Consider the following 22,144-nt stretch of genomic DNA (forward strand, 5'->3'; position numbering starts at 1 on the left):
CTGCCCTGCTAAATACATGGGCTAATACACTCTCCTACTCTCAGGCTACACTAAATATGGTAATGGTCAGTGTGTCAATAATCCCCCTGTTTAAGTGACCTGCAAACACTAGTGATGTGACATTCTTTCTGTCCAAATGTCTAGCTGACGTCTGATGCTTAAAACAGAGCATGCTTTCATCCCTTCATGCATTGTCGTGACTTCCATGACGACTCTTAAAAGGGTGCCTCAGCTAGTCAGGGAAACAGTTGCCAACCAAACAAGATACAGCCTACTTGATTCAGCTTTCTTGAATGCCTAATTATTGCAACTTTCTATCAGCCTGACCAAACGGGACCATGTCTACCTTTGGCTACAGAAGAGAGCTTAGTAAATATGAATCCATTGATGAAGATGAACTCCTTGCTTCTCTGACTGACGAGGAGCTAAAGGAGCTGGAGAGGGAGCTAGAAGATATTGAGCCCGACCGTAACCTTCCAGTGGGGCAAAGACAAAAGAATCTAACAGAGAAAACTCCTACAGGAACTTTCAGCAGGGAAGCGTTGATGGCCTATTGGGAAAAAGAGACCAGAAAACTCCTAGAAAAAGAAAGGTTGGGGGCATGCGAAAAGGTAGGATTTCAGAGCATTCACAGTGCCCTGGAAATATTCAGGCTCACTCTTCACTGACTTTCCATCATTTACCATTTTTATTTTCTTCTGATCTACTACAACATTTTAAAGAAAAGTCCTAGTGACAATCTTTTGCTAGAGTGCTGTAAATTAGCAAAGGGGTTTTTTGGTTTTGGTCTTGCAGTGCCTTAAAAACTCAGGAAAAAAATCCTGTAAAAGGATTAGTGGTTAAAATACGTCATAATATAGCAATGGTTAAAGTGAGTTTACAAAATTAGGCACCAATTAGTGTGTATTTCTAGCCAACCACATAAGTTGTCAGGAAAATTACCTTTTTGGGGGGGGGGGGGAGCTAGTAGTCTGCTTTTTCCTCTTGTGAAATAAATAAATAATCAGTATTGCTTTTTGAGGAGCAATAGACTGAAAGAATGATCAACAGGAAGAGAATTCTGAATTTTTAGCAGAGGAGAGGTTGGGCAAAAAAGTGCACCAGAACCCACTGGCCAGATTTTCATGTGGTGTAACTCAGTATAGATCCATTGCAGTCAATGGAATTATGCTGATTTACACCAGCTGAGAATCTGGCCCATTATCTGATTATTTCAATGGCACACTGTGTGCTGTTTTATCAGAATACAGCTGGAGGAATTTATAAGCATAGAGGCCTGGAGTTGGTATTCAGTCGATCAACATATTAATAGAGTATTCATCATGCAGTCTGTCCCAGGGAGTTTTATATAAATAGTAACAATAGATGCTGGTTGCCAAAAGCAGTATAACTCAGTAATAATAATTCAGGGCTGGATTCTGTGAGATATTCAACACCCTCAATTCTCAATTCAGTGTGAGTTGAGGCCACCCAACACCTTGCAGAAACCGCTTTCAGGATTAAGTACCATAAAAGGCAACATTTTTTTTAACACCTGCACTATAACTTTCAAAGCACAGCATGGAGTTTTAGCTGTGTGAATGCCAATGATTTTGCAGCTAAAGTTCCATACTGAGTTCTGGTGATTAAGGACCTGACTCTGCCACCCTTGCTCACAGGGAGTAGTATGCTATTCGGCAAGTAGTCTCATTGATTTCAGGATTAAGGGTATGTCTACACTGCAAAAAAACAAAAGGTGTGTTCTTAACACAGGTTAGCTAATCTGTGCTAACTAACTTGGGTTAAAGTAGCATTGAAAACACAGCAACTTGGGTGAGCAGCTCAAGTTAAAGCCTATAGAGTAGCATGGATTTGAACTCAAGCTGCTAACCTGAGTTAAAAGCCAAGTCACTGTGTGTCTTCACTGCTATTTTAACCTGAATTAGCTAGTGAGAGTTAGCTGACCAGAGTTAAGGACCTATTTTTGTAAGGAGACATGCCCTATGGGTTGCAGAATTGGACACATAGGTCAGTTACTGTCAAAAATGCTAACACTCTGGATCTACAGACTACAAAGGGTTTACATCAGGAATGAGTTGGACCATCTTTGCATAATGAATATACTGTTATCTTACAATCAGGGAAGAATCACCAGGCACAGGATTTGATTGCATATAGTGTCTGTTATACTGGTTGTAATGTCTGTGTAGGCAAATACAACCACCATTATACACTAAGCACTAGCTCACATAGCCTTAGAGATAAGAGCCTATTTTGCTGCGATATGAACATCTGGACAGGACAGCAGCATTAGCCACTTACTTGTTTGAAATGCATCTTTAATTTACATCCAGGCAGGAATAAGAAATGGCCAGAGAAATCCTAGTTTTGGTGTCCTGTCCATAAGGCAGGATTTCTGACTTGGCAGCAACCTCCATCTCAAATGGCAATATTGGGTTAGCATTTGGTATGAGCCTAGACTGTAAAGTGTCAGTAAAATCCCCACTCTCTGCTCTGGAGGTGAGAGAGCTACAAAATGTATCCATAAATGTCAACACTCTGCCATCTGATGTCTATAAAGCGGAATCTGAAGGTGAAATCTTCCCCACACTGAAGGCAACAACTAAACTCTCATTGATTTCAGTGAGGTGAGGATTTCGCCCAAGGTGTCTGTAGCAATTGTGCATTGGGATATAATCTGATCAAGATGACAGAGAGCAAGCAACTGAAGAATTTAAAAGAGAGGAGTAGCAATTTTAAACTTACTGCTAATGCTTACAGCTAATTATAAAATTAAAGGATGGATATAATATGAAAAAGAATTGAATTCCCCCCACTTCAAACATGATTCTAGCAGGGGTTTTTTTTACACTAATCTTCTAAAGTCACTGTAGAATATTACCAATCAGTCACAATTAGTACATTTCAAAGTTCAAGTCACGAATAGGTGCTCAGAGACCATGCTGAAGAGCGTGCTATAAATGTCTAGATAGATACACGTGTAGGAATCAAAGGGGATGTTCTGTGCAGCAGACATATTCTCAACTTTTAAACCTGACTGTATATGCACTGAAATTATAAATATAGGTCCTGATCCTGTAATGAGCTCAATTGAGGTGGTGGTATTGAAGTCAAAGGATTTGGGGGGGGTCAGGGGCCTGCCTGCACAGAGCTCATTTTAGGATCAGAGCAATCTTGCAAATTCTACATGTTTTGAGCTCCCGGTGAATCACACAGAGCATTTGTAAGATTGGGCATGTGGTTTGTTACCTTGTCAAGTTTCTGTAAGCATGATAATGATGATAACCCTATTTTGTATGTGTCCTGCCACAGAAATCTGCTCAAGACTGTGAGATAGCATGCAAGGTGTTAATACTGCAGGGATATATATACACATCATTAACCACACTGTTTAAATCGAATTAGCAAATGTAAAGTTATGCGGGGACTTAAACACTGATGGTTGGGGGGGTTGCCATTTTAGTAACTTTTTTGCATGCCTCCTGTCAAAGTCAAAAACAGCATCTTTGTAAGTATGTAGCATGGACCTAATCCTTATGTGATATTTTATAAGGATTTACATATTCAATTTAATAAAGCAGCGCAAGCAGCGCCTCTGTTTTTCACCCAGAATTTTACTAAAAATTCAATATTATGGATTTATAGGATTTATTAGATTATTTATATGGATTTATTAGAGTAGAGCTCTTGCGATAGAGGGTTTATGGTCAATTGTATGCCAAAGACCATCACAAGGCCTATGCAGCACTTCACTGCCTCTTAAGCTGTCAAAATGGAGTTGAAATGAGACCATAGTGGTGCATAGGCATGGAGCTGGCTCTGTGCACTCTGCAACTAGCCCAAATTCTGGGACTACCACTGAACTTTGGGACAGTTTGTATGGAGATCAGAATTTGGCATGTCAGTCCCATCGCAACTTTGAACTTGTTAAAGTATTAAAGTGATTCCAGTATAACATTATCAAGCATATTTTCACAAACAGCGTTTAAGTGTGCATGCCCAAAATTGTGCATCCAGAATCTTGGGTGGACAGCTATTGTAATTCACCTTCTTTTTTTGCTCACATTTACATATGAAAATGGTATTTGTGTGTGAAATTAGGCAGCCATTTAGCTGATTTGGATGAATATGTAGCATTTGTGCATGGAAGTCTGAGTTCTGGGACATGCAAAAAACCTAAACTCCATGTCATTAAACAGAGGCATGTAATTTTTCACATAAAAAATGTAGTTGTTCGGTTGTGGCCACTCTGAAAAACATAGTACTATAAGTCTGTCTGAGTGAAGCCCACATAAGCATGGAAATTCAGACAGGGAAAATCCATTTGACATTCCATTGTGAATGTATCAACTAATGGGTAATTTTATGTATATCTGTGTTGCAGTGTCGTGGGCCAGATCTTCCACTGGTGTAGATCAACATAACTCCTTTGACTTCAGTAGACTAAGCCAATTGATGCCAAGGATTTGGCCTCAAGAGAAAGGGGAGGAAATTAAAAAAAAGAATATTAGATCAGATGAGATTTTTTTCAGTTCTCTTAAATTTCCATGCTTCTGTCAGTTTATTTTAAACCTTTAACATTAATTTCATATAGTTTAAGTATAATTGCTGTTGGGGAAAATCAAAGTAAAGCTTAATATTTTTGCTATCATGTTTAATCCCGACACCTACATTCCTGTTCAGGATTCAAAGCCAGAAGACGGCAATTCAGAAGACACTGAGGAAGAATATTTCACAGGAACTAACAGCGAAATTTCCGAGGAGGCATACACTGAAGAGGAGGAGGAAGAAGACGAAAAAGAGGAAGCAGAAGAAAAAGAAGAAGAAGAAGAAAGTGATGAAGATGACTCAGAAAGAAAGGCAAATGCTGCAGTTTGTGAAAGGACTGTGACTTGTGAAAGTGGCAGGAGTTCTGACCACTTGAAACGCAAGAAATGCAACATCCAGAAGGAAAAGGAAAATGTCATCAATGGTGATGGTGGCAAAGACACAGAAGACACAAGCTTTAAAACGGGTGCCATCCACCCTTGTGGAAACCCAACGGTTATTGAGGATGCTTTGGAAAAAGTTAGGAACAATGACCCTGACACCACTGAAGTCAACTTAAATAACATTGAAAACATCACCATACAGATGCTTACACATTTCGCTCAAGCCCTCAAGAACAACACAGTGGTTAAGATGTTCAATCTGGCCAATACTCGTGCTGATGATAGTGTGGCAATTGCTATTGCGGGGATGTTAAAAGTGAATAAGTATATAACGAGTCTGAACATTGATTCAAATTTTATCACAGGCAAAGGGATACTGGCCATCATGAGAGCTTTGCAGCATAACAAGGTTTTAACAGAACTACGATTTCACAACCAACGGCATATCATGGGCAGTCAGGTTGAAATGGACATAGCTAAACTATTGAAAGACAATACCACAGTGGTGAAGCTAGGGTACCACTTTGAGCTTGCTGGACCAAGAATGAGCATGACAAGTATCCTCACAAGAAACATGGATAAGCAAAGGCAAAAACGTATGCAGGAGCAAAAACAGCAAGAGTCTGGTTGTGATGGAGCAATCAATTCAAAGACCAAAGCCTTGCAGAAAGGAACTCCTGGGTCCTCACCTTACGCATCACCTAAGAGCTCACCTTGGTCCTCTCCAAAACTCCCTAAGAAAGCTCAGCCTGTCAAAATCCAGCCTCCAGCTCCACCTTCACCTCCTCCACCCCCTCCCCCACCTCCTCCCCCTCCTCCCCTCATTGTTCCAGAGAAAAAGACTCCAACGAGGAATATAGCTGAAGTCATCAAACAACAGGAGAGCTCCAAGAATGCCTTACAAAATGGACACAAAAAGAAAAAAGGCAAAAAAAGCAAAAAGCATGAGAATAGCATATTGAAAGAAATTAAAAATTCCTTAAGATCAGTCTCAGACAAGAAATCAGAAGAAGGATCGCGACCCTCTACCCGACCCTCCACCCCACAAATGTCTCTTCATGATAGCCTTATGGAAGCAATTCGGGGAAGCAGCATAAAACAGTTAAAGCAGGTAAGTAAAGGACCACATTTAAATAACTGATTATGGCTCATATACGACACAATCCAAAACATGCATAATGAATTTTAAAGCGTAGATATTTAATATAAGATTATACTTTGAGAAATATCACCATAAGCACATATTTGGGAGCAGTTTCACGTTTGAACCTGTTTTTATGACTACACTTTCCATTTTAATTTGACCTCAGTTTTGACAGAACCCAGGGTGCTGACAGAACCCATGTTCAGACTTCTTGGGGCTTGGGATTCTCAGTAGAGGGTCGCTGTAGAAGTGAGTATAGCAAGCAATGAACCAGATGTGAAACTTTGCCACCTTCAGGCAAAACTAGTCTTTTTCGGCAAAGCCTTCTCTTTAGAATTGAGTTGTGAAATGGGCTTGATTTCTTGCTCAAGGAAATAAAACACCTCGATCTGACACCGCTTAAAATAACATTAATCTATGGAGGAAGAGATGGGAATGGCTGCATGGGCAGTGGGATTGGCTAGCTCTCGTGAGTATGTACCTAGGGTTTCAGATGGGATTGTACTTGTGTTGGCTAGCCACTCCTGCCACTCATGCAGCCATAGCTACATGGCTAGTTCAATGAAAGTTAGCACGGGTATGTCTTCATGAGAGAGAAATTACACCTCCAGCTCCAATGTAAATGTACCCTAGTCTTCTTCACAAAGTGAATAAATGTACTTCTAAATATGTATAATGGCATCCATGTACTATGGCGACAGGCACCTTAGAAACGCATGTAAATCACTGTCATATTAAAAAAGCACAATATACATAACTGGATAGACCATGCTGCTGCTTCTTTTCCAGCCAGAATTGTAAATGTAATGAGAAAAAAACCCACTATCTTGTAGGTGGAAGTTCCAGAAGCTCTTCGATGAAAGCATGGAATATAGAAGAGCCAAAACTGTACAGTGGTCAAGGGAAGGTGACTGAGTTGTTCAATTATGGTAAATAGACTATATTGTGAGCTGCTTCCAAAGGGCACTCTTAGAATTGAAATATTTTCTTTTCTTTTTAAAGAGATAGACCTATTAAACATTAACCAATGCTTTAAGAATGCATACACCTTTTAATCTGTAAATATGGAAATAAACATCTTTTTTATTTAATAAGATTTCTATTGGAGAAATAGCAGTTTATTTAGATATTCTTTTCAATATCTGATTGATTGCACGTCACTGGACATGTTCTTTACATTGAGATGTAATTGTTTAGTGATATGTGTCTTTTTTCTTTTTTCATGAATTTACAATAAATGTGGTTTGAAGTTTTTAAGCAACCAAAATGATTTTAGTCCCGAGTTTCTGTGAGTACAAATTGGCCAGGTGTTCATGTACAGATGTGTCATTGCTTAAACATCTAGTTATTGGGGTGAAGATGTTGGTATAAATGCCTAAAGGTCTGATTTTGCAGAATTGCTTAGAACACACAGCATCCACTGACTTCAGTAGGATTTGCAGGTGCTCAGCACCTTTGAAAATCCAGGCATAGCTAGGTTGATTAAATAATGCATTGAAACTCTTAGTCAAGAGCATAGCAGCCATTAAAAAAGACAAACAAGATTCTTACTTAAAATATCAATGGGAATCTAATATATAATAAAAGAAGTGATCTTACGTTGTAAAGCAAATGTTAGACAGACTCCATGTAGAATACTGTACACAATGCTGATCACCATGCCACATGTCAAAGAAAGTATATTATTGCCTCAGAAAAGGTGCAATGTAGGGCAGCAAAGATAACAGGTTATAGGAACCTAAATTATGCCAAAAGGTTAAGGAAATTGGGCTTATTCCCATTATGAAAATGGCTTTGAAGTGACCTAGCCATTTATATAATAATGAAAAGGAGTGACAAAACAAATAGATTGGTGAAGTGGAAGAGGGTGTTGAATTAAGAGGTGATGGGAACCCAGGGAGAACAGAGAATTAATACAAAGAGAAAAAGATATTTGAAATATACACTGGAAACAACTATCTCATACAAATGCAAGCTAATACACCTGGGGTGAAGGGAAAAGGAGGAATAATCCCAAACAGAGATTCAGTGGGATGACAAAACTAGGAAGCAAGGCCCAGCAATCAAGCTGAAAAAGACTACCAGGTTATATGGGCTCAACTACAAGCTAGGTATGAATTTTCAGTATGATATGTTGAGAACCAACAAGAATGTGGGATCAATGCAACAGAGGTGTCATGTCATCGACAACATAGTGGAAAGCCCCTCTCAATGCAGCACTGGTGAGTCTCTATCTAGAATATTAATTACAGTTCTGAGCTCTTCAGCTATCAGAAACACTATGATAATTTGGTGGGAACTCAGAGAAAGTTAGCCAGACATGAAGTTCAAAGGGATGCAAGTTTGTGAGGAAAACAAAGAACTAAATATGTTTATTTTGTTTCAACATTAAATAATGTCTGTTCTACCTCTTTATATGTATTGGCAGGATATAAACGCAGAATAATTGTTTCTCTTATCCCAAGCAAATATAATCAGCTGAAACTGAAAAAATAAATGTAAGCTAAAGATCTGGAAATATTTTTAAGCTATGAGATTCTTGAGATATGGTGGAAGGTGAAAGACACAGGTTACTTGAGTTAAATAAATCAGAATGGATGAAGCATACAATACTATGTTGTGGGCAATACTTGTACACGGGCAGGGGGGGATAGACGATGTAAACTAATGAATCTTTTCTATTTCTAATTGCTTTTAAAATAGACAATATAACCCATCAGAAGCAATTGATAGATGACTGAGGCTCCTTCCATGACTTACCCTTTTGCCTCAGTATCACAATAAATATAGTCTGTCTGATTATCCACTGTTTGGAAACCTCTAAAATTCTTTAGGCTTTTGAGGCCCAAGGCACAATCCACAGCCTCCCTCAAGCCCATGGAGGTTCGAAATCAGGATGCTTAAAGGGTGGAAGCAATATGGCAACCTTACACTGAAACATAGACTGCAACCAGGAGGAGGTACGTGAGCCCAAGATCTTTTGCACCAGGAACCCATTCTGAAGTAAGTATGAGCTACAGTGAAATGGGAGGCAAATATGGAGGGGGAAAGCCAGTGTTTGGAAGTACAAATGCAGGATTCAGGGAAAGGGCAGTGTAGGAAATTTGGAGGTAAAGAAAGATATGGAGGTTGTAAAGGAAAAGGCAAGCAAGCAGCATGTACACCAATAGGGAGAGGAAGAGGAGAAAATAAAAAAGGAGAAAAAATGTACAGAAAATGAAAACAAACTGAAAAAAGAAATGAGGGAAAGTTGCAGGTAAAAAAAGTGTTTGTGTGAAGGGAATAGAAAACCTGAAAAAGGGAAGAAAAAGCAAGAAAACACATACTCAGCTTTCAGGTCAGTAAACATTGCTTAATTTATCCATGATTTTAAACACTTCATTTATTCTAACTGCCATAATGGGGGGAGGCAAACGGACACAGACCGTTATATAAGTTAAGTACAAGTTGCTGACAAGTTGTTCAATATTCTTGCACAGTGCTGGGGCCCACTGTGCTGATGGAGGTTAGTATTATAGATAAAATGTAAAAACAAGGAGGCCCTGATCACTTACAGTCATTCAAGATCCCATGGCACTCTTCATGATGAAGTGTTACCCTATGTCCTGGTCAAATTCTAATCTGGGGCATTACATTCTGCCTACCTAAATTTCCCAGTTTCAGTTGGAGAAATTGCAAATCCTGCCCTCTGTTCACAGCTGTGCTAGAGGGGAAGGTTTCTGGACACACTTAGTTAATATTTTGCCACCCAGCTGCAGGGAAGGTTCAGATCATTTCCCTGCCTTGATGAAGTTTGCTCTTTCTGTTGGTGTTGCTATCTTCTCCCTTCCAGAGGTGGCTTACAAATGGGGCTGGAGAGCAATTTGTCTGCATTTAACTAGATCCGCTTGCACCAAATGATAGGCACACAAAAATTTACTGGGAGATGTTGTTTAGGTTAGAATGAGACATGAGAGTTTATGTAAGGGTTTGAAAGCCTCACACGAGTGAAATATTGACAAGGTTATGTTACTAGCTCATTTAAAATCTCATGGGGAACAAGCAGCACCAGAAGCTTGTATTTTTCCTTGGGCCCATTTCCCGCTTGCAGGCTTAGTTCACATTCTGTACTATTCCCTTGAGTCATCAAGGCAGGCAAACAGTTTCATCTGAAAGCTGATGGCCTCCTGTTTGACCTCTAAAGAATGTGATCCTTGGGTCAACTGCACTTTATCCACTAATCTGCTCTACTTGAAGCTGATTGTAGTACCTTCACAATGGAGTCCAGGATTGCAAGTATGTTCCTTATATGATTTCCTGAGATTCGTTGCAGGATGGTGATGGTGATGCTGTTATGGGACTACCTGTCTGATCAAACTCAAAGCAAAGCAAGCACTTGCATAGTAAAAGGGGTCTAATCTAGCAAACCTTTCCCTATTGGAATCAACTGGATAGTCCAAGTGAGTAAGAGAGGAAGGGAAAAGCTGACAGGGTAACCAAGATTGTTCTGCCTGGGCTGTAACAGACTGAGAAGGATCTAGGTGACGAATTGCTGACTCACACTACACTCCATCAGGAATGCCCTAAATTATTTTTTCCTGTTGTCAGCCATAGAAATGACTGAAGCACTGAAGAGCAGAAATATAGCAGTTGGATTAATAAGAGGAAAGTAAGGAGATTCTGCCACCCTTACTCACACTGAGCAGTACCTTTCTCTCGTCTGATCCCACTGAACTGGGGGAGTAGAGTACTACACAACGTGAGCAAAGTTGGCAGACTCTGGCCCTTTAGCTTTTACATAGTTACCTGGTAGTCCAGGAAAGGTGGCTGAGGTTTATAGACAGGAAGGCAGCGTATAGGATACATGAGATTTTACGTCACATCTTTTTTTTAAATCTCATAATTTCTATTCTAACCCCATGTGTATATTCTCATGAAAAGGTTCTGGTTAATATCATGGTCCTCGTACTGCACTCTGCACACCCGTGTGGAGGGTAGCATGCAGATCCTGGTTGGGGTGCGCAGGAGTTGGGCCTCCTTGAATGATGTTCTTGAGACAATTTGCCAAAAAACATATGGAAGACTCTGGAATTAGAGCATGTCTGAGGCTGCAGATGAAATGGCTTGCAAGCCAAAGGAGACCAAGATCAGCCAATCATCCTTACAGTGTGACATTCTTAGCTCAAAGTTCTTCAATATCCAAATTATTTGTATTTCCAAAAGCATTTTCAAAGGGGCCATCAGTGGAAGCTTTACAAGATATTTTGCCTTCACCAATACATTTTCTTTATACACAGCTAGATCCTGTCAGGTGCTGAGCACATAAGCAGTCGTATTAACTACCCATATGCTTACAGTTAAGCTCTTGCTTAAATGCGTTGCTGCCAGAATGTTCAACACCCTGCAGAATCAAGCCCCTATGTCCACATGTCATTGGAGTTCTAGGATAGTAATTAAAATATAAACAAGCCATTGTGCTCTGCCAAAGGACACAATGGGTTTGGAATCTTTTGGAAATATAGATCAGGGAATTTCTTGATTGTGTGTGTTATTGGGCAAATTACTTATGTGCCTCAGTTTTCCCTTGAGGATATTAATATTGACTTGTCTAACAGGGGTAGTGTGAATTCGAATAGGTTTCTATGAGCTCCTCAGATGGAAGGTGCTATAAATATTATTATGATTAAGCTAATCAAGTGTTCTGATTGGCTGAATATCTGTGTGCAATTATCAGTGGTACATGCACAGTTCTAAACTGTTAGAGGACCACAGCCCATTACAAAACACAGGAATTCCTACATCAGCTGCAGAAAACCATAAATCCATAAGATTCAATAATTAAACATTCAGTTGACTAGGGCTCACAACTATGAGAGGCCTGAACAAATATCTGGCAAAAAATAGGAGAAAGGTGTTTCCCAAGGAAGCAAGCTATTCTTAAGCCACCCAGGTAGGCATTCTAGATCTACCTCCGTGAGGGTAGGAGAACATTTATTGAAAAAGAAAATGTGTGGAATTCCTGTGAGCTATCCTCCTAAGACAAGTGTACAGTAGGAGCTGAAAAAAACAGAGGCGACGTGTAGGGGAGGAACATGTGGGGTCACATGCCCCCAATCCCCCCAATTTGCTGCTTGGTTTGTATTGAGCATGCTCACATGCTGAAGCCGTCTACCCTTGCTCTGCCCATTGGCAGGCCTGGGTTGTCTCTGCTGGCTCCTCATCTGTTCTGCTTGAGAATGGCTGAGGTCACTCAATAGGATGGGCCCAGGAGATAATTTTATAGGACTAACCAAGTAGGACCTCTACATGGCACATAAAAATTTCCACACCAAGTCAGACCATTGTTGCGTCTTGCACGGACAAACTACGTCAAGGGGAAGAGCCCATTTTTACATCCCATTCACATCATGTACATATTCAACTGTACAAAAGTGCGTAAAGCCTTCCTAGTCTTCTTGGGTGAAAAGCTTACACCTAGAAACAGAGGGACCCTACCATCATTTTGACTCACATACCCATATGGTACACATGGCTGTAAAATGACCCACATCTGCTGTAATGAATTTCACAGGCACTATAAGGAAGAGTTTTTATATGTTGCTCAAAGCAGGGTTATTCCTTTTACTGGGTCTCTGTTTACTGCTCTTTTATTTCATTGCATGTGCACATGTTCCCTTATTTCACAACCAGGGAGAAAAGGCGGGAGTGTTCAGTTCACTATGCTCTTATTGTTTTGAATACCTCAGCCAAGTCCCCAATTCTCTTTGTCAGACTTACTATAACTTGTCTTTATGATGTCATTTCATATGCACGTCTCATCATACATCTAAACATTTCTGATCTGGACCTTTCGGTCCCTGCTGTATCTTCCGTGAGGTGAGGTAACTAAAAATGCACAATAATTTAAATGAGGGTAGACCACTGTAGCATTATAACTGCTGCTGTAGTCTGGGTGACAGCTTCACTGAGCTACCATGACAATGGTTGGGAGGACCCTGTAATTTTGGAACCCAACACATATGAGAAGTTTAGGTCACACCACTGTACTGCCGGCCACGGCTCTCAAACTCCCATTGAGATCAATAGAAACAATCCCACTGTACAGATGTAAAAAAGAAAAGGAGTACCTGTGGCACCTTAGAGACTAACAAATTTATTTGAGCATAAGATTTCGTGAGCTACAGCTCACTTGGAATAAGCACAGTCAGACAGTCCTGAGCAGTAATCCTGGCTTTGCCATTGGCTCAGTGTGTAGCCTTGAGTAAGTCCCTTGGTCTTTCTGGCTTAGTTTCCCCATCTGTAAAAGGGGGATAATACTCACTCACTTCCACACAGGGTGTTGGGAGGATTGGTCAGTTACTATCTGTGCAATGTTTTGGGTATATAAAATGTTACGTGTGATTATCCCATTGACTACAGTGGGAGCTGAACAGGCCCATAAAAAGAAAAGGACACTGGTCATCCATTCAAATACTAATTGGGCCCAACCCTTTTTACACAATGTAATTAGACATGATCAGAGCAATGACAACAGTTGTTCTGAAGCAGCCAGCCACTGCCACTTCAGTTACAGCTTTGGTACTCCTCTAATGTCTTCACCGTGGGATAGATATACAGCTGCAACTTCAGAAAAGGGTTATGTAGTGAGTAACTGGGGTACCAAGTCTAAGCTCGTTAGCAGGCATATATCTGGGCTGTAGGACAGCCAAGGGTCTGCAGATTTGAGAGACTGCTTGTCCACAGTGACACATTACTCACTGGGCCAAAGTGTTGGATCATATTGAAGAAGTTCTGTATTAAAGTCACAAATGAGTTTGATTCCCCATGGTTTGAATTCCAGGGTATTACTGGTTAAGAGGTCTCTTGATCTTTGGTACTGTTTCTCTCTTTCTGTGTGTGAAACTTACAAGCTGCTAATTGTGTTAGTACATTCTAAGACGGAGTCTGTTCTCATAGCAATTCTTTGTAACAACAATTACTCACACAGAGAGAGACTCGAAGCAATATTCTGTAACAACAGAAACAGCACCCAGAGACTCCCCACCCTTTTGTTGTATTCAGCTCTCTTTGTTAACAATTGTGATTAAAATAGAGATGGGGATGTATGTGGACGGATGCTTGGTGTGGATAATAATTGAATGATCAGGGAGATGCCAGCCTAAGAATCCAGTGTCCATCGGCTGAAAAAGGCATCAAGTTGAAATAACCAGAGAACCACCGGAGGACAGACTGGAATCCACCCAACAGCCTCAAGAATGGGAGAACCAAAGAACAAGATAACATCTGGAAGCATGGAGCCGTCAAGAATGTGCCATCTGCTGATTGATTCAGCAACAGCATGATGAAGCAATTGCCATAGACTGGCATAGGAATAAATTCCTATAAAAATGGACTCTAGAAAGTGAGAACTTTGGGGTCTGATTCTGCAAACCAACTTTCAGGAGTATCAGATGTGCATCTGTCAAGGCCTTGCTCCCTCCTCATGTTCAGGCCACCTGGCCAGTGGCTTGGCATGAGCAGCTCTAAGACTGGTAACTATGATAACAACCTTGCAGAACCTGTGTGTGAGTATGAATGAATGTGTGAATAAATATGAGATTGATTGGAATGTTATAGCTATAACTGCTTACTATGATTCTTTCTGTATTCACAATAAATATAGTATTTTGCCTTTTCCCCTTCAATAAGATCCTGCTGGTTTTTATTTTATTGGTATAACATTTTGCTGGAGAATTGCAAAAGGGGGAATACCGGTAAAAAGCCTCAGTTATTGTAAATATTGGTGTGCACTCCGCCAGCTCTATTGAGCTAGGCATTTCTATTGGGTTAACCAGACCTACTGGTCTCCGAGAAGGTAGCAGGGAAAAACAGGGTAATCAGACCTGCCGGCCTCCGGGAAGGTAGCAGGGGAAAGTGTATAAATTAAGCTAAGGTTACTAAAAACAACCAGGTTAACCAGACCTGCTGGCCTCCGAGAAGGTAGCAGGGAAAAATGCATAGATTAAGCTACGATTACTAAACCTAAGTCCTATTGCTCACTGAGGTATCAGGGGCAGCAAGAAGGCCTAAGGGCCAGGTTAAGCTACTTGCTGGAATAAGGAGTAGCAGGTTCAGAGAATCTAGGCTGTATTACTTGCTGACCTATGCCAGGTGTGATGAGGAAATTTGATAAGCTATGATTTCAGAATCTAGGCTGTGTCACTTGCTAAGTAATACCAGGAGTGACAAAGAGATTGAAATATCCATGTTAAGATGTTTAAAAGAAAACAGGGTAAGCCAGTACCAGAGGGAGGAATGGAGTCAGAAAGAACTCCAACCTCACCTTTTGTTAAAGAAATTGCACCTTTTAAACAAATCCTTCAAAAATTTGGCACAGTCCTTGGACTAAACAAGCCCTAGCTGATGTCTGCACTATTTCGGACCTACAGGATGGATTGGCTCAGTATATCCTCATATACAAACCTTCTAGTGCTGCCAAAAGAGATGCAACAGCAATTTGGTTGTTGTGGGAGGCATGTAAGGATTCTTACCTCCGCTTGTCTTTATGTAAAGAGGAAAAGGCACAAACAGAAAAGGGAGCAGACAATTGGAAGGTGCTGGCTACAAATACCCAGAGAGTCAGCTGGAAATAGTGAAAGAGGCACTCCAGGAATGCAAAGAGAGAGAAAGATTCCTGGCAGATCAAGCTAAAGCCTCTGAGAAAATTGAAAGAGAGAATCATGTGCTCCAAGTTCTGGTAAAGAAATTAACCTTGAAGCAGGGCAGAGCACCTGCAAATCATAGTAGTTGTGAATCACTAATTAAGAGTCTGAGACAAAAATTAGGCTTTGCCTCTAAACAGGTAGCAGCCATTACAGCGGGTGAAGGGGGAGAAGGTTGTATATACAGCACCCCCAGGCATAATTATGAAGAGAAAAGAGAGTGAAAAGTTAGCTCTGCAGAGGCTAGAGGGAATTAAGCAGCTAAACTTTGTGAAAATGTTAAAAAGGAAAAGTGTGAGAAAATTCTTGGTTTCTTTGCAGCCATTCTGAAGGAAAAATGGGCCCTTTTCCAAAGGAATGTCTGTAAATTAGCTAGGTAAAAATAAACTCTCTGATTAAAATCATTTGACTGGACAATTTAGTCAAATTTGCAAAAAGAACATAAGGGGGTTTTACTGGAACTTAACTGTCTCAAATGTATAAAGGGAATGTAAGATGTAAAAAACAGAGCAGTGTGGAAGGGATGTTAAGGAAAAGAAAATGTGTATGTATCTATCTCTGTGTGTGTAAATATGTAAAGTTCTAAGGACCAATTTGTTTTGTTTTTGTTTTAAATAATGCCACTAAAAATCCATTTGACTCTTTAATTCAAAGTTGCAAAACTGACAGATCTTTTTTCTAGACACAGGTAATTAGTGTTGTTTGGCTTTGGGATTTGGCATTTAACCCTTAAAAGGTAACTCAATGCTTTACAAAATTTAAAATCTTTTAAAGTTGTGGCTGCAGCAGGGCAGTCAAAATCAGGAGGAAAAAAAAATTCTGGATATTTTTTGTTTGTTTTTTCTTTTGGTTTTGTAACAAAATAGCAGATGAGAGCTGTAGGAAAAAAAAATTAAAATTAAAAAAGACAGTGCCCCGCTGAAGCAACTGCAGGGGTGAAGTGCACAAAACAAAAAGAAGCAATGTTAGAAACACTGAGTCTTAACATGGCTCTGAGTAATCAGACTGTCACTTTGATAAAGGTACATGAAAACTCTGTAAGCAAAAAAAAAAAATAGTTACATCTTATGTAAAAATTGATATGGATAATGTTATGAAAGTTAAACTATGGAAGGAATGTGCATTTGCCCCAGAACATGTGCTGGGTATATTGTAGAAGGGGCAAAAGAAATGCAAACATACCATGCCATTAAATTAAATTAATTAAATTTATTAAATTAATTAAAATGCTACTAGGGCTCCAAAGGGAGCCATAATGCATCCGATGAAGTGAGCTGTAGCTCACGAAAGCTTATGCTCTAATAAATTTGTTAGTCTCTAAGGTGCCACAAGTACTCCTTTTCTTTTTTTGATAATAGGTTGGGTTTTCTTTTTCAGATCGCTGTGGGTTTTGGAAGCAGAAGTTAAAAAAGTAATCAAAACTCTGGTGAAAGTTGATTGTGTTCCTTTTAAAATAGATTTCAGAGTAGCAGCCGTGTTAGTCTGTATTTGCAAAAAGAAAAGGAGTACTTGTGGCACCTTAGAAACAAACAAATTTATTTGAGCATAAGCTTTCGTGAGCTACAGCTCACTTCATCGGATGCATTTGGTGGAAAATACAGAGGGGAGATTGATATATACACACACAAAGAACATGAAACAATGGGTTATATCATACACATATGATCTGGATGAAAGCTAGAGGCATGTAGGTAGGAATAGCGGTCAGTAGGTTTCCGATATAGGGTGGTGTTTATGTGACCATCTCTTATTAGCACCGTAGTGTCCAGGAAGTGGATCTCTTGTGTGGACTTGTCCAGGCTGAGGTTGATGGTGGGATGGAAATTGTTGAAATCATGGTGGAATTCCTCAAGGGCTTCTTTTCCATGGGTCCAGATGATGAAGATGTCATCAATATAGCACAAGTAGAGTAGGGGCATTAGGAGACGAGAGCTGAGGAAGCGTTGTTCTAAGTCAGCCATAAAAATGTTGGCATACTGCTAGCTTTCATCCAGATCATACCACACAATCCATTGTCTACAGCCAAGCTCTACGATATAACCACATTTGCTCCAACCCCTCAAACAGAGACAAACACCTACAAGATCTCTATCATGCATTCCTACAACAACAATACCCACCTGCTGAAGTGAAGAAACAGATTGACAGAGCCAGAAGAGTACCCAGAAGTCATCTACTACAGGACAGGCCCAACAAAGAAAATAACAGAACGCCACACAACAGAACCTTCAGCCCCCAACTAAAACCTCTCCAACGCATCATCAAGGATCTACAACCTATCCTGAAGGACGACCCATCACTCTCACAGATCTTGGGAGACAGGCCAGTCCTTGCTTACAGACAGCCCCCCAATCTGAAGCAAACACTCACCAACAACCACATACCACACAACAGAACCACTAACCCAGGAACCTATCCCTGCAACAAAGCCCATTGCCAACTCTGTCCACATATCTATTCAGGGGACACCATCATAGGGCCTAATCACATCAACCACACTAACAGAGGCTTGTTCACCTGCGCATCTACCAATGTGATATAAGCCATCATGTGCCAGCAATGCCCCTCTGCCATGTACATTGGTCAAACTGGACAGTCTCTACGTAAAAGAATAAATGGACACAAATCAGACGTCAAGAATTATAACATTCAAAAACCAGTTGGAGAACACTTCAATCTCTCCGGTCACTCGATTACAGACCTGAGGGCTGTAACTTTAACCTGAAGGCTATCCTTTAACAAAAAAACTTCAAAAACAGACTCCAATGAGAGACTGCTGAATTGGAATTAATTTGCAAACTGGATACAATTAATTTAGGCTTGAATAGAGATTGGGAATGGATGAGTCATTACACAAAATAAAACTATTTCCCCATGTTATTTCTCCCCCCCACCCCACTGTTCCTCAGATAGTCTTTACTGCTGGAAATAGTCTACCTTGCTTGTCACCATGAAAGGTTTTCCTCCTTCCCCCACCCCTCCCCGCTGCTGGTGATGGCTTATCTTAAGTGATCACTCTTCTCTGATGAAGTGAGCTGTAGCTCACGAAAGCTTATGCTCTAATAAATTTGTTAGTCTCTAAGGTGCCACAAGTACTCCTTTTCTTTTTGCGAATACAGACTAACACGGCTGCTACTCTGAAACCTCTCCTTACAGTGTGTATGATAAAACCCATTGTTTCATGTTCTGTGTGTGTATATCAATCTCCCCTCTGTATTTTCCACCAAATTCATCCGATGAAGTGAGCTGTAGCTCACGAAAGCTTATGCTCAAATAAATTTGTTAGTCTCTAAGGTGCCACAAGTACTCCTTTTCTTTTAAAATAGAGTCTCTGAGCTGCTGATGGCTTTAAATCCAAAAGCAGGAAGTGTCTGTGAAAATGCAAATTACCTAAATGATAAAGGAAGGAAAGAACTGGCAGCACAAAGGAGCTTCAGATAAAGGACATACCCGGTCAGCAAACAAATTGTCTAAATAAAAGGTATGGTATAACAAGATAATTTTAATAAATTTAATGATAATAAGTACCCCTGTAACAATGTATAGAGTGTATGATTTTTGGAAAAATCCTTTAAGGTCATATGGTAATTATGCTTCTCAGCTATAACTGTAAATAAACTTAAAGCTTAATACAGCAGGAAAAAACATTATAAACTTGGTCTGCTGTACAAGAAGGGAAACTGAGGTACCCCACCTCACGGATTTAATGACTAAACAGTGGGATAATTTCCCCATAACCCTTAAAAGATAAAAGCCATGGAAACCTGGCCTGCCTATAGAATAAAAACAGGAAAATATGGGGGTAATTCCTCTGTTTTGCCTGCAATCAGCAAGGGTATTTGTAAAAGAAATATTTTAAGCAATAATCTGCCATCCCAAAAAGGGGTAGAAACGTATTCTTTTGTGTTTCAGAAAATCAGAAAAAGCTGATGCCAGCTGAAGAGCAACCCAAGACCATGAATCTACTGTCACAATAGAAATTGTGTTTTGTTTTGTCTTGTTGCTAGCACTGTTGTGTGTTTAAAAAAAAAATGCTGCAGACCTGCAGGTAATTAAAAATAAATTTAAGCTCTCTGTCCCAGCTACAGGACAGCCTGATACAGAAACAAGTACATGCCAATGTAAACTTGATCCAAATTTGTCTGGGTAACCTAAAAGCCTGATGGAATCTTTGGTAATGACTTAATACTACCACATGGCTTATGCATAAGAAAAAATTAGAAATAGGAAACTACACAGCCATAGCTATGGGATGCACTGAAATGCAGATACTTGCCCTAGCTACTTTGGCACACGAAATGTTCTGGGTCATATTGGGAAATATTAAGGGTTTGATGCATTTGTTAAAACAAAGAAAGAGATCATTGTTTGACGCTTATCAATATGAATGGATGCAATACGTTTCCAGTATTGTAAAACCAGACTTGTTAATGGGAGAAATTGTTGTCAAAATTGCACACCAACAGTCCATGGAGGCAAAAGGTATTGAGGGTTAGCCCAGTCCCCATTACACATGGGATCCTTCTGGCTACACTGGACCTCGAGCCAGTGGGCTGGGGAGGGAGGGAAGCTATTGGACACTAGAGGTTGTACAGAATGGACTCCTCAAAAGTGGGTATGCCTCACCTTGCCTGTTGCCCCAGAACCTTGTAGTAAAGATACATCACTAGGATCATGTTTGTGGGATGAATTGGAATCACAAACTCAAATTGCCTCACAGTACCTTCTCTTGAATAAACTACATAGAAACTGACACTGACGATAATAAATCTTAGTGTCAAAAGGGAGATTATGTTGGATCATATTAAAGAAGTTCTGTATTAAAGTCACAAATGAGTTTGATTCCCCATGGTATGAACTCCAGGGTATTACTGGTTAAGAGGTCTCTTGGTCTTTGGTATTGTTTCTCTCCTTCTATGTGTGAAACTTGCAAGCTACTAATTGTGTTAGTACATTCTAAGACGGAGTCTGTTCTCATAGCAATTCTTTGTAACAACAATTACTCACACAGAGAGAGAGAGACTCAAAGCAATACTCTGTAACAATAGAAACAGCACCCAGAGACTCCCCGCCCTTTTGTTGTATTTAGCTCGCTTTGTTAACAATTGTGATTAAAATAGAGATAGAGGATGTATGCTTGGTGTGGATAATAACTGAATGATCAGGGAGGTGCCAGCCTAAGAACCCAGTGTCCATCGGCTGAAGAAGGCGTCAAGTGGAAATAACCAGAGGACCCCGGGAGGGCAGACTGGAATCCACCCAACAGCCTCAAGAATGGGAGAACCAAAGAAAAAGATAACATCTGGAAGCACGGAGCCATCAGGAATGTGCCATCTGCTGATTGATTCAGCAGCAGCATGATGAAACAATTCCCATAGACTGGTACAGGAATAAATTCCTATAAAAATGAACTCTAGAAAGTGAGAACTTTGGGGTCTGATTCTGCAAACCAACTTCCAGGAGCATCAGATGTGCATCTGACAAGGCCCTGCTCCTTCCTCATGTCTAGGCCACCTGGCCAGTGGCTTGGCATGAGCAACTCTAAGACTGGTAACTATGATAACAACCTTGCAGAACCTGTGTGTGTGTGTGTGTGTCTGAATGAATGTGTGAATAAATATGAGATTGAATGGAATGTTATAGCTATAACTGCTTACTATGATTCTTTCTATATTCACAATAAATGTAGTATTTTGCCTTTTCCCCTTTAATAAGATCCTGCTGGTTTTTATTTTATTGGTATAACAAAAGGGGCCCCTGCGAATTGGGGCCCCCAGAAAAATGAGGGCCCCTGTGCCCCAACCCTCTCCGCCTACCCAGAGCTTTTGCTGGGGAGTGGGATTGGGGCACAGGGGCTTGCCCCACTCCCCCCACCTGCCCAGCACTGCTACTGGGAAGTGGGGGAAGCCCCCACGCCCCAACTCCATTTCACCCACAGGAGTGCCGGGGGGGTGTGTGTGTACACGTGTGTGTGTGTGTGGTTGACTGCAGGTGGAAGGGGTAGGGAGGAGCCCCCACTTGCTTTGGCCTAGGGCCCCACAAACCCCTAATTCGCCTCTGCCTGTCCCAGAACTTTTCTCCCCTGTCTTATCTGAGCTGTCAATTCTCTGAAATTCTCCCACCACTGCACTAATAGGGGTGCTGAGCTAGACTTGCCATGAAGGAGTTAAAGTATTGGGGGTGGGGGTCAGTGTAGACCAGAACTGCTGTTGGTGGAGCTGCGGCACTGCCAGTGCAATGATGGGAGCATTTTAGAAAATTATCCATGAAGGTATAACCGAAATGACATGTCATTTCAGAGGACTTGCTCCAAGTGTTGAGATCTGCTCTGTGCTGCTGCCTTGTAAGGATTCACAAGGTTCATAACGTTCTGATTTTCAAAACAAAAG

The 22,144-nt window shown here is 40.6% G+C and overlaps 1 protein-coding gene across 1 annotated transcript; it reads left to right on the top strand.

Annotated features, from left to right (window-relative positions):
• Nucleotides 1-210: 210 nt before the first annotated feature.
• On the top strand, nucleotides 211-7,159 carry LMOD2 (leiomodin 2). The gene is made up of 3 exons (XM_043495848.1): nucleotides 211-611; nucleotides 4,684-6,042; nucleotides 6,909-7,159. The coding sequence occupies exons 1-3, from the start codon at nucleotides 339-341 to the stop codon at nucleotides 6,933-6,935; spliced, it is 1,659 nt and encodes a 552-aa protein (XP_043351783.1). The 5' UTR covers nucleotides 211-338; the 3' UTR covers nucleotides 6,936-7,159.
• The last annotated feature ends 14,985 nt before the right edge of the window (nucleotides 7,160-22,144 follow it).

The sequence above is a fragment of the Dermochelys coriacea genome, chromosome 1 (genome assembly GCF_009764565.3).
Source record: "Dermochelys coriacea isolate rDerCor1 chromosome 1, rDerCor1.pri.v4, whole genome shotgun sequence".
Classification (NCBI taxonomy): Eukaryota; Metazoa; Chordata; order Testudines; family Dermochelyidae; genus Dermochelys; species Dermochelys coriacea.

Bases quoted from the DNA above. Each gene is read 5' to 3' on its own strand.
- LMOD2 (XM_043495848.1), top strand. From the start codon at position 339: ATGTCTACCTTTGGCTACAGAAGAGAGCTTAGTAAATATGAATCCATT. The intron at 612-4,683 runs GTAGGATTTCAG...ATTCCTGTTCAG, and splicing joins GGTTGGGGGCATGCGAAAAG to GATTCAAAGCCAGAAGACGG. The intron at 6,043-6,908 runs GTAAGTAAAGGA...ACTATCTTGTAG, and splicing joins GCATAAAACAGTTAAAGCAG to GTGGAAGTTCCAGAAGCTCT.